Genomic DNA, 13,958 nt, shown 5'->3' with positions numbered 1-13,958 from the left:
TGATATGGAGGAGTACAATAAATCTGGTACATTTTTCTTTGTCAAAAAGTTGTGCTAAGGTAAAAATACCTGGCGTTGTATTTTAGTTTAAACTGTATTTATTTCTGGTAATATACAATACATTATATTTTCAATATATAATCAACAACGATTCGGAAACAAGCACTAAGTACTTTTACAATGTCCGTTTCGTTACGTTAGATATACGATACTGACAGCAGATATAGTACCCACTAAATCATATTGAAATAACTAAGTTCTAATGCATATACATAAAATAATTTCGTAGAATGGCAGAACAATAATTTTATGAATTGTATAGAACAGCATGCAGAACAGTTCCTCGCATTGTATTGGAGGGTGACAGGGTGGCACAGTGAATAGCACATGTCTTTCACAAAAGCGGGCGTGTTTGATTCCCCGATCGGATGTGAAAAGGTATAGGGTCACCTGCCCGACCACGTCGGTTTTCTCTGAGTATTCCGGCTTCCTCCAAAGACCCGCTTTCATCCGGTCCAAAACGAGTGATTGATGTCAGTTAAAATAACTTGTTTCATATTTTCTTTAATTTACAAAGTTTATATTTAATTTTCGATTAAAGGAATACGTACTATATGAACTAATATTTATTGAAACGAAGAAATGAACAACCTTGGCTGACTAAACAAATGATGTGAACCCTTATAAAACGATATTGTAGTAGTCATTTCTAAATGTCTATTAAATCTGAAACACATGGTGTAAATTTGTTTTTAAAGAGCTAGTCATGTGTAATCGGACCCTCCTGCTATCGTTACTCGCGAGGACAACTCGCCGTGGTACATTCAGCAGCCCTGTAAATTGACGGCTCTGATACATAAGTAATTGGTAGGTTAGATGTTGGAAATTAGTTTACACATTCCAGTCAAATAACACGAAGTATTCTCGCCAGCACTTCAAATTATCTCTATTTCGCAAATAACGACTGAAGCAGTGACCTAAATTCTGTCTAATTTATCTCACAACCGACCTGCTGATTTTGTGCAGAGGACGCCATGATGCATGGCATCACTGCCCTGGTACTTTGTAGCACCATTGCACTCGGTAAGTACACTTCAATCTTCTGTATAATATGCACATAATTGATTTTGATTATTGCCAGCAAGTGTCGTTACATCATTATCTCATGTAAAAGAAGAAATGAAATTAACCAACATGTCACCCTGCTTTTTCCTGTTCTACACAATATTTGAAAGACCAGACAAAATATTTCGACTTGAATAATGAAAAACAATATCCCTTCCAAAGATAAGCAAGAAAATCCTTTCTACTTTTGTTATCATAAGAAGACGTCTTCAAACAGACAACTATTGTATAACAAAATGAAACATTTTGATTTGAGAAATATGATTCCTTTACAACTTTAACTTCCAGTACAGGCATGTTAGGGAAATAATCAGTTATACTTCATAATAATTTTCCTGAATATATTCACAAAGTTGTTACCTGAAGAATACTCCAAATTCAAGTGAAAGTCGTTTCAACGATTTAGATAAAAAAAAATTATCACTTAACAACATTTGTAAATAGCCCTATCTCATCTCAGAAAAAAAGTCCTAGGTATTAAGCATTCAGGCGATACGAACGTATTACTGTTGTGAGCCATCAACTCCCTTTTTACCGTCTTTACTATGGGGATTTCTCTTTGGAACATAACGTTTCAGTTTGAAATGACATGTTCATGAATACACATACAGGACGCAATCCAAAAGAAATAACATGTTTGTATATATGGACTGGTTCACGAAATATTCTATTGTCGGTTTGTACGTGTTCATAATGAAAATAAATATTTAGAACAGAAGTTTTTTTTAAATACATAGTGCTGCAGTTTTGCATTGTTAAAACATGAAATAGAATGATTTGTGATCATGTTTAAATACATGTTTTTTTTGTGTTTGTAGGCTTAGGCAGTGAATGTCCAAATGAGGAGTGGAAACGACTTAGAAACAGTTGTTTCTTTTTCAGTACACATGAACTTACCTGGATTAATGCCAAGGTAATTTTAATTAAGACTATACAACCAAATACTATTTATACCTACATTAAACATCCAATTGGAGATTGTATAATCACATATGTAAATCACATATAACAATATACAATAACTATCTGCGGATCTGAGGTGTAGGATTCGAATCCTGGTCAATATGGCGGTCTTTTAACAATTTTCAACTATATATAAAAAAAAATACATATGTATGCTTAAATCAAGTTTTACTAAATCCTACAATAACACTTCGTTAATTTCATTTTGAATAATCGTTTATTTATTACGTTTCTTTTGTTCTACAGTATTTTTGTCACAGCATGCCTGGTGTCAATGCAACCCTTGTGTATATTCTTTCTGCAGAAGAAAATTATTTTGTGAAGGAAAGATTGAACACTTACCAGTACAGTAAGTAAACATTTTGAAAGACATCAGTCTGTGACAGAGATCAATTATCATGTAATATAAATTTTTTTAAATAACAATGCAAATGGATTTTCTTTTTTTTTTTTTTTTTTTTTTTTTTAAAAAAGTTTTTTTANTTGTACATAGGAAAGTCCAATGTCGATGTATAATACGTTTAAAAGGTCATTATCGCTTATAAACAGTAGTTTACCTCATATAAATAAAAATAAGTGTTACGTATTAATGATAATGACTTATCATTTACAAGTAAGTAAAATAACTGTACAGTCAATCTTTTTTAGATTATGTTTCATAGTTAGAAATAAACATAGACGAAACATGTAATTTTTGTAACAGAATTCGTGTTAGAAATATTGTTCTTAAATAATGTTTTCCTCTAAGCTTCACCTTATTTGTTTTCTTCTTTCCCCAGTACATTTTTATCATATTGGAGCCACAGATGCAGGACATGAGGGAGTGTTCGTTTGGGAACAGAAAAACATGCCTGTCGACAACTACTATACCAACTGGTGGGACGGCGAACCCAGTTCGACAGGTGATGAAGACTGTACGGAAATAAGCACTCGCAACGGACAATGGAACGACATACCGTGTTCCGAGAGCCAACGCTTCGTTTGTAGGATAGAGTTGTAGTCCGTGACAGACGTTCTCATCCGGTCGTAGACAGAGTTATATAACATTATTTGGGCTACATTCGCGTATCCGGTTGAAACGGTTGAACCGGTTGAACCTGTAAAGAAAACGACAAGTACAGATTTGGACCGAGGCTGACCTCAGGAAAATTTGGTACGTGTAGAATGAGGGGTCCAGAAGTACATGACCGAAACTAAAATGCTGACTATTGCCAATTTGCGTTATTTCTTTCTTAAACAATGTCAAGTCACATGTAATTTTTAAGATACGTTATGTAATTTAGTGGACGCATAAGAGAAGGGCATAATATTCTTGATACAATTGTTTTTTATTCTCCGAAACTGTGGATTCTTAGCTCTGCTTATAGAACGGTCCAAGTGTGTTCGTTTATCGTGGAAAATTTCTGCGCCACACGTACCGTTCCAACCGGGATACGCGAATGTAGCCTAGACGACTCATTCCAGCCCTTGTCTATTTGACTATTGCGTAGTGTTCCATAGTGGACGATGATTAACAGAGCAATATGACGTCACACTTTGGTATCTGAATGTAGTACGAAAGATAATTTCTCTGATATTTTCCTATCAGAAGACTTCATTTCAATTGTTATGTATAAGCAATTCTTTTTTTCTTTTATGTCATAGTAAACTACATTTTCAAGTGCTGTACTGTTTCTCTTAAATATTTTTATTAATAAAAAACGCTGATTTACTTTGATATGTATATTTTCTTTCCTTCCTAATAAGCATTTGAATCAATCAATGATTTTGTAAGCTTAACATGTTCAAATACATGTGTCACATTTAATCATTGATTTGTTTTTCTTCCTCTTTAAACATGCTTTCCCGCTTAGTTGAAAACTCACTTTATTTTCACCAACACGAGTAAAAAATATATATATAATAAATTTTGAATGTACTCGAAGTGATAGAATATTATATATTTTCAGAGGCACTGTAATTGTTGTATTCATTCTATAATCGATCCTGACAATGGTATAAATTATAATGATACCTTCTTTATCAAAATGCTGTGTTATCTCCCTATTTAGGCACATCATATATGCCTTATAATATACTTCCTAATAATCATAACATATTTGCAATTTTCTCCACATGTGCCCTTGATAACAAATGTCGAAACATTACTTTATTCTAGTTTTACAATTCTGTACTAAGAGGATTTTCGCAATGTCTTAATAAAGATATGGAGCCATAGGATAATTATAGAACTAGTCACTATTTAGATGGATAACGCTGAGGTTATGGTTGAATTTGTTTTCCAATAAAATACGTTAAAACAGTTCTCTATAACAACATTGTAGCATTATTCACCTGTTTACGGTCTCCTTTTTTCGAGTTTTCCATTTTCGACCTCTTTTCACTCACTGATTCATCATGGGCTGACCCATTCCGTCATTCTGTCGTTCTGTCGTTCTGTCGTTCCGTCATTCTGTCGTTCAAAGACACTTCGTTTGTCTTCGTTTTTCACACTTATCTTTGATCGTAGACAACACAAATGTGTTTGTAGAGTGATCCACTGTTTATTCACTCTACTACACAATCTCACGGTACTCGATTTGATGAGTTTTTTTTAATATAAATAGCTTTCGGACTCCGGGCCACTTACAAATAATTTGCAACGTGCTACCCACACAAGGGGAAATCCCTCCAAGTAAGAATATAATTTTTCGTAAAACTGTTACCAAAAATCGATTCCGGCCTATTGTCCATGGGTAATACGCTCAACGTACTCAACATATCAATGTGGATGGGACCGGTGCATTTATCAATGTATGGTCAAGATAAACCTACTGTATGGACGAAAGAACTGCATGATGCGGTATAATTCATCTTGGCTTACTGTATCTATCACCAAATGATAAAGATGATGTCACATGTGTGGTTTGGTGTGTGTGAGTGTGTGAGGGAGGGAGTGTGTGTGTGTGTGTGTGTGTGTGTGGGTGGGTGTGTGTGTGTGTGTGTGTGTGTGTGTGTGTGTGTGTGTGTGTGTGTGTGTGNTGTGTGTGAGTGTGTGTGTGTGTGTGTGTGTGTGGGTATGTGTGAGTGTGTGTGTAATAACATAAATAACCCATATTGTGTCTGACGTTTACCGTAGTAGGAAAGATAAACATGTAGCACAGTTTCTAGCACATTTTGCTGGAGGCATACCCACTATATAAAGTGAAACGAAGAAATAAACAACACTGGCTGATTCACAGAACTAATAGATGACGTAGAGCTCTCAACAAAACCAGATGTTGTAGTCATTATATTGAATATATGTTTAATGTAAAACACATGGTGTAACTTTGTGTTTACAAACCTAAGTATGTGTAATATGACCTTCCTGTTGTCGTCACCCTCGAAGATAACTCGTGCCCCCATAGTATAAGGTATCAAATGCTTTGATAAAAGTATGTAACATTTAGTTTATTCAGCAGTTCTATAAATTGACGGGTTTGATATATAGGTAATTGATATTTTAAATGTCGGAAATTAATTTACACATTTTATTCTAATAGCATGAATGCTTTTCGTTATTTCCTAGTATCTCTTATTCTGAAATGACGGCTTAAACAGTGGACTATTTTCGGTCTATTTTTTCTCACAATCAACCAGTTGATTTTGTGAGGAGAACGCAATGATGCTTGTTTTCACTGTCCTGGTACTTTTCGGAAGCGTTGCCCTAGGTATGTACAAGATCTTCATATGTATAAATAAAAAGTTTTTAATATTGGCTGTGTTGTAATATTTATATATCATATAAAATAACAAATGATGGTTTTGAGCACTATTTCGCACTGCTTTTTTCTTGATCTACAGAATGTTTGGAAAACCAGAAAAAATATATATCCATTTACAAGGTGCAGATCAGTATCCCTGCTAAAAATAAACGAGAAAATCATTTCAATCCTTTAAAAAGAAGATAACTTTAAAAAGAGACTTCCAAAGTGTCAAGAAAGCAATAGTTTGAATTCAAAGCGAAAAAACTAGGGCAAAATATAAACAAAGAAAATATTTATATGAAAAGTACAGGGAGAATAAACCCATGTGTTCCGGAAGGGTAAGCGTATTTTGCGTCATCGACGACATCCATCATATAAATCTAAGCCGAATTCAAACAATTCCACGTTTTCATATCTGGGACTCGGGTAATGACAACAAAACCCAAAGGTATACTAATGCACATTATCAAAACATAGACCTTCATATCGCGCAAAGGAGTAGCATGTTTCCATACGATATCATTATTGCGACAAAAAAAATATGTCCATAGTCTTTGTCAACCTGCATCTTTTGAGTAAACTTAAATCATAGATTTTTTATTACACATCGTTTACAGTCCACCTACGCGCCTTTCGTAAACAGTTCAGCTGCTTATATTTACGTTTTCTCTACCTTTAATGTTGTTTTTTAACTAACAGTTTATATATATATATACAACATTGGATATAACGCCCTATCTAGCTAACATAAGCCACTCTAAAGCTCTTTACAGTACATAGATATCCAATTTTATACAGTCAATACAATTAGCATATATATATATATATCAATACAATATTGAGGAATTCGCAGGAGCTGCCTTATCAGGCGCTAACTACTAGTCCTATGCCACCTGGCTAATATCTCCCTATGTGTGTATGTCTGTGTGTGTGCTGGAGATGTATTGCGTCTGTTTGTAGTGGGACCGTGCTTCCAACGGTATCATGTATAGTGCCACCTAACTTGAATGCTACAGCACAGATACCGCAACACCCACCCCAGACCATTTGATACTCCACCTGGGTTGTTGGAGTTGTGTGGGAAGGAGAAAAAACACTTTCTCTGAATATTCCATGCGTACGGCGACTTCAGGGATCGAACCCCGGCCCCCTGCTTGGAAGACCGGAGTGTTAACCACTCGACCAATCCGCCCATTATCATAATTTATATTTTAAATTTTAAAATTCCCGCCTTATCGACAGTCCACCCAAATTCGTTCAATAGTTGGAACAGCGTGTTGTTGCGTGCTGATTGGCTTACAAAATAGTACTTTGAAATTGTAACGAATTTGTTAAGATTGTATTGGAACCTGACTACAGTCGGTAGATTCTATAGCAGCCTCGTTATTTGACATGTCGTCAGAAACTGAGGAAACCGTGGCTGATAGACCCGTGATACTGATAGCGTTTGAAGTGAGTGATCTTGCGACAGAGCACAAGGGTTCGTTATATTACAAATGGCTGAAATACGCATATGCCTTGTGTGTGTTTATGTGTGCTGTGACTCATATCAGTAGGTCTATAACATATGTGTATTTCAGACATTTGAAACGAACCCCTGTGGATCAGTGAAGTGTAACAGACGATATTTCTGATAAATTGCATGAGTGTTTAAGTTCCATTGCCGCATTGGTTATTTCAATAAATGTGCATTTTGTACGATATTGCAGACCGGGGTCAATAAAAGTAGTTTTTTTAATATTTTCTCTTCTTATTGTTTACACAATTACAATTTTATTGTCAAGTCTCACAATCCCCAGCGATATTTCAACAGCCGTCATGTTAGTTTATATATATATATTGTAGTTCCGGTATTAATACGCTAAGAATTATGTCTCGTGGTGCATGGTATGTAATGTCCCATCAACGACACAGCTTTCAAATAGCCTTTTTAGTGACAATGCCATGCAAATGTAAATATAATTCTATAAGGTGATTATGCTACATATACTTAACATTTTTCTCACTGACTGATATCCAAGTTTTTAATTTTTGCTAGGACGTATTATTCAACACAGGTTAAAGGTTAATGGAACAATATATCGTCAAAATTTGGTATCCAAATATAGTACAAAGGTTAGTTCCGTGATTGGTTTTTTTTTCAATAAGAGCGTCACACCTTAACATTTGAATTTAAGTTAAAAAAAAACAAATCGGTTTACCAAAGTTTCAAGCGCTGTATTACACTGATGAGTCTAATCTTGTCTTGTGTGATCTTTCTCTCCTTCCGTATAACTTCTGTACTTTATCAATTACAGCATCTGTTTTTGACATATACATACGCCATGAATAATTATTGACTTTTGTTTTTCTTTGATTTTGATTCGCTTTCTCTTGAGTGTAAAAGAAATATATGTTAACATGTTTATTGAAAAAAAATATACATATTTTCTATGCAACATGTTTAACAATATTTTCTTTCTATTTGAAATGTTATATCTCTTTTGTGGCTGGTTTGGGGCTGGGGAATTATTTTTCATCTTATATGTAATAAATAGTGGCAATGTCACGAGACAAGCAGACAACATTTCGTCTAATCAGAAATAGCGATACACTACAATAATTTCGATGTTTATTTGCTATCGGTTGCACACATTCGGTGGTTAACAGAGTATTATGAAAACTTATTATATCAATATCATAAATATACTATAATTCATGTTAAAAATGTTCATCATTATTTATAAAGATAAGGCAAAAAAATACATTTATCAAGTTGAAATGCATCGTAATGCTTTTAAATTTACGGTAAATTCCTGAGGGATGCACGTTTACAAATAAAACGCTTAGGTAGGTCGCAAGGGACGTCGTTCCATTCACCACTCCGAGTTTTCATTTCGACACAGTTTTCAGGATCGCCCCGCCACTGGTTAGGTTCTCCGTCCTCCCAGTTTGAATACCCGAAAGTATCCCCAGTGTTATCCCAGCGGAATACACCCTCGACTTCCAAGTCTGTCGCTCCAATGTAATAGTTTTCAGCTAGAAATGAAAATAAAATTTAGTCTCAAATTATATCGAATTGTTACATAAAGATATTAGCACTAGACAAATACAGATCATATCGGGATAAGAACGAACGTTTGCCTTGGCGATCATTTCCAGGTATACCGTAAATACACACACTAACATATACCATCGCAAGACCACACACTTGTGTTTTTCTAACGAATCAGAAAGCACGAGTTTATTGCGCGGACGAATATATATTCACGAGTGCGCTTATTACATACCTTCCGTATTTGGTAGAGATCGATACAAAGATTTTATTTACCTTGATATTTTTTGCAAATACCAGGAACTTTTCAGTTCGCCATGACAAGGGGATTCCCATAAAAAGTACTTCCGGCTAGTACGTAAATACAACATTCCGTATTGAATAAGTGTAATACAGAACGTTGTATTTCATGGTCTGAAAATTGCTTGTATTACTGTAACAAGACTCAACAGGTATGTGATAAATAATTATAAGCATTTTTCTGTACAATCAAGATCTTCAACTAGACCTCACTGTATACAATTCAATGTAAATTGAATCCATACACCCGCCCACGTCAAAATGTAAATCAACGCTACCCTAGGTTTGTTTGTTGGTATGGGTTTCGCAACAGTCGGTGTCATATGAGAGCTACCCTAAGTACAAATATAATCAGTATGTATATTTCTATACATAGAGAGACAGTATGGCACTGGCACACGTCAGTGGAAACGACTGATATTACATAATATTATATAATATCATATCATATCATATTATGTTATATTGAGTTGAACATGACCCTGTTCCTAAACCAAACAAATGTCCCTCTAAGAACCCCGTCTCAATGTGTAAACTTATAACTAAGAATTTGAATTTGAATTTTATTTGCATGACCATAGCTTTGATAACGCATTATTCTAGCAGATGTACTCACAAAACAAATAGCTTTATATTATTCTAGTATATGTACTCACAATACAGATAACTTTATATTATTTTAGTAGATGAAATCACAATACAGATAGCTTTATATTATTCTAGTATATGTACTCACAATACAGATAACTTTATATTATTCTAGTATATGTACTCACAATACAGATAACTTTATATTATTTTAGTATATGTACTCACAATACAGATAACTTTACATCATCTAGTAAATGTACTCACAATACAAATAGCTTTATATCATTTTAGTAGATGAAAGCACAATACAGATAGCTTCATATTATTTTAGTAGATGAAAGCACAATACAGATAGCTTTACATCTACTAGAATAATATAAAGTTATCTGTATGGTGATTACATCTACTAGAATAATATAGAGCTATCTGTATTTTGATTTCATCTACTAGAATAATATAAAGTTATCTGTATTGTGATTACATTCACTAGAATAATGTATACTAACACAATACAGATAGCTTTATATTATTCTAGTAGATGTAATCACAATACAGATAACTTTATATCATTCTAATATATGTACTCACAATACAAATAGCTTTATATTATTCTAGTATATGTCCTCACAATACAGATATTTTTATATTATTCTAGTAGGTTTAATCACAATACAGATAACTTTATATTATTCTAGTATATGTACTCACAATACAGATAGCTTTATATTATTCTAGTATATGTACTCACAATACAGATATTTTTATATTATTCTAGTAGATTTAATCACAATACAGATAACTTTATATTATTCTAGTATATGTACTCACAATACAAATAGCTTTATATTATTCTAGTAAATGTACTCACAATACAAATAGCTTTATATTATTCTAGTATATGTACTCACAATACAAATAGCTTTATATTATTCTAGTATATGTACTCACAATACAAATAGCTTTATATTATTCTAGTATATGTACTCACAATACAGATAGCTTTATATTATTCTAGTATATGTACTCACAATACAGATAGCTTTATATTATTCTAGTATATGTACTCACAATACAGATAGCTTTATATTATTCTAGTATATGTACTCACAATACAGATAGCTTTATATTATTCTAGTATATGTACTCACAATACAGATAGCTTTATATTATTCTAGTATATGTACTCACAATACAGATAGCTTTATATTATTCTAGTATATGTACTCACAATACAGATAGCTTTATATTATTCTAGTATATGTACTCACAATACAGATAGCTTTATATTATTCTAGTATATGTACTCACAATACAGATAGCTTTATATTATTCTAGTATATGTACTCACAATACAGATAGCTTTATATTATTCTAGTATATGTACTCACAATACAGATAGCTTTATATTATTCTAGTATATGTACTCACAATACAGATAGCTTTATATTATTCTAGTATATGTACTCACAATACAGATAGCTTTATATTATTCTAGTATATGTACTCACAATACAGATAGCTTTATATTATTCTAGTATATGTACTCACAATACAGATAGCTTTATATTATTCTAGTATATGTACTCACAATACAGATAGCTTTATATTATTCTAGTATATGTACTCACAATACAGATAGCTTTATATTATTCTAGTATATGTACTCACAATACAGATAGCTTTATATTATTCTAGTATATGTACTCACAATACAGATAGCTTTATATTATTCTAGTATATGTACTCACAATACAGATAGCTTTATATTATTCTAGTATATGTACTCACAATACAGATAGCTTTATATTATTCTAGTATATGTACTCACAATACAGATAGCTTTATATTATTCTAGTATATGTACTCACAATACAGATAGCTTTATATTATTCTAGTATATGTACTCACAATACAGATAGCTTTATATTATTCTAGTATATGTACTCACAATACAGATAGCTTTATATTATTCTAGTATATGTACTCACAATACAGATAGCTTTATATTATTCTAGTATATGTACTCACAATACAGATAGCTTTATATTATTCTAGTATATGTACTCACAATACAGATAGCTTTATATTATTCTAGTATATGTACTCACAATACAGATAGCTTTATATTATTCTAGTATATGTACTCACAATACAGATAGCTTTATATTATTCTAGTATATGTACTCACAATACAGATAGCTTTATATTATTCTAGTATATGTACTCACAATACAGATAGCTTTATATTATTCTAGTATATGTACTCACAATACAGATAGCTTTATATTATTCTAGTATATGTACTCACAATACAGATAGCTTTATATTATTCTAGTATATGTACTCACAATACAGATAGCTTTATATTATTCTAGTATATGTAATCACAATACAGATAGCTTTATATTATTCTAGTATATGTACTCACAATACAGATAGCTTTATATTATTCTAGTATATGTAATCACAATACAGATAGCTTTATATTGTTCTAGTATATGTAATCACAATACAGATAACTTTATATAATTCTAGTATATGTAATCACAATACAGATAACTTTATATAATTCTAGTATATGTACTCACAATACAGATAACTTTATATAATTCTAGTATATGTAATCACAATACAGATAGCTTTATATTATTCTAGTATATGTACTCACAATACAAAAAGCTTTATATCATCTAGTAAATGTACTCACAATACAAATAGCTTTATATTATTCTTGTAGATGTATTCACAATACAGATAGCTTTATATTATTCTAGTATATGTACTCAATATACAAATAGCTTTATATTATTCTTGTAGATGTATTCACAATACAGATAGCTTTATATTATTCTAGTATATGTACTCAATATACAAATAGCTTTATATTATTCTTGTAGATGTATTCACAATACAGATAGCTTTATATTATTCTAGTATATGTACTCAATATACAAATAGCTTTATATTATTCTTGTAGATGTACTCACAATACAGATAGCTTTATATTATTCTAGTAAATGTACTCAATATACAAATAGCTTTATATTATTCTTGTAGATGTATTCACAATACAGATAGCTTTATATTATTCTAGTATATGTACTCAATATACAAATAGCTTTATATTATTCTAGTATATGTACTCACAATACAGATAGCTTTATATTATTCTAGTAAATGTACTCACAATACAAATAGCTTTATATTATTCTTGTAGATGTATTCACAATACAGATAGCTTTATATAATTCTAGTATATGTACTCACAATACAAATAGCTTTATATTATTCTAGTATATGTACTCACAATACAGATAGCTTTATATTATGTTAGTATACATTATTCTAGTTAATGTAATCACAATACAGAAAGCTTTAAATCATTTTTAGTATATGTTCTCACAATACAGATAACTTTATATTACTAAAGTAAAATGTACTTACGATAGTTATGCCCATTAAGTCTCTCGTGTATCCACGCGTTTTCTTCTGGTGTCAAAATGTCTGCCAGGTGGCTCCAATTCCGTTGTTGGAGACAGAAGTTCTAAGTAAGGAAAATAACAATGCTATAACAGCTAATTCGTTTAATGATACCAGACGTAGAGGATAACCTTTCTTTTTTAATGAATAACGATATGATTTCATTTATTTTTGGGACGAAAAGTAAACGATTTTCGTTTAAAAAAATAAAAGTTTCGCTTGTTTACTTTATATAATCCTCCAAAATCCAGGGGTAATGCTCACTTACGTTTTCTGCACACCTGGAATATTGTAACTATGGACGAGCTTGACACTGCAAGTGTGGTGTAGAATGACACTAAGACTGGATTACAATATATACAAAATTTAATTTACAAAATATACACTATGGTTTTGTTATTATTTATAAGTAGTATAAACCTTTGCTTTCTCACTCTCACATAAAGTAAGTATAAACAGCAACATGAGAATCACACAAAGCAGATAGATATACTAATACTGAAATTACACAGGTAACTATACACCAATACTACATTACACAGGTAACTATACACCAATACTGACAAAGTCAATGTATAAGTCACTGTATGAAATCACTGCCTGGATACAGTGATCATGCCAAGGTTCGTCCACCGCGGTCTGTAGTCCTCGGTCCCGTCTCTCCTATTTGACGACCTTAACCCTAACTCCTGTGCTGATGGGCTCACAAACATCCATATGAAAGGTTTCATGTGACG

At 32.2% G+C, this 13,958-nt stretch overlaps 2 protein-coding genes across 2 annotated transcripts in view; one reads left to right on the top strand and one right to left on the bottom strand.

Moving 5' to 3' along the window:
• Positions 1-161: 161 nt before the first annotated feature.
• LOC110463529 (perlucin-like protein) lies at positions 162-3,805 on the top strand. The gene is made up of 5 exons (XM_021518175.1): positions 162-1,083; positions 1,944-2,038; positions 2,335-2,437; positions 2,868-3,139; positions 3,537-3,805. Exons 1-4 carry the CDS (start codon positions 1,035-1,037, stop codon positions 3,086-3,088), a joined length of 468 nt encoding a protein of 155 aa, XP_021373850.1. The 5' UTR covers positions 162-1,034; the 3' UTR covers positions 3,089-3,139; positions 3,537-3,805.
• Positions 3,806-8,018: 4,213 nt separating this feature from the next.
• Positions 8,019-13,958, bottom strand: part of LOC110463511 (collectin-12-like) — a 10,398-nt gene continuing 4,458 nt past the window's right edge. The window contains exons 3-4 of the mRNA XM_021518152.1: positions 13,186-13,285; positions 8,019-8,834 (exon numbers count right to left, since the gene is read on the bottom strand). Coding sequence (XP_021373827.1) covers positions 8,599-8,834; positions 13,186-13,285 — 336 coding nt within the window. The 3' untranslated portion in view covers positions 8,019-8,598. The remainder of the gene's footprint in view (positions 8,835-13,185; positions 13,286-13,958) is intronic.

Source organism: Mizuhopecten yessoensis, unplaced genomic scaffold (assembly GCF_002113885.1).
Source record: "Mizuhopecten yessoensis strain PY_sf001 unplaced genomic scaffold, ASM211388v2 scaffold10913, whole genome shotgun sequence".
Lineage (NCBI taxonomy): Eukaryota > Metazoa > Mollusca > Bivalvia > Pectinida > Pectinidae > Mizuhopecten > Mizuhopecten yessoensis.
This window is presented reverse-complemented; position numbering and strand designations above follow the sequence as displayed.

Excerpts from the sequence above, each read along its gene's own strand:
- LOC110463529 (XM_021518175.1), top strand. The coding sequence starts at position 1,035 with ATGATGCATGGCATCACTGCCCTGGTACTTTGTAGCACCATTGCACTC. Across the intron at positions 1,084-1,943 it reads TTGTAGCACCATTGCACTCG|GCTTAGGCAGTGAATGTCCA; the intron begins GTAAGTACACTT and ends TTGTGTTTGTAG. Across the intron at positions 2,039-2,334 it reads TTACCTGGATTAATGCCAAG|TATTTTTGTCACAGCATGCC; the intron begins GTAATTTTAATT and ends TTTGTTCTACAG.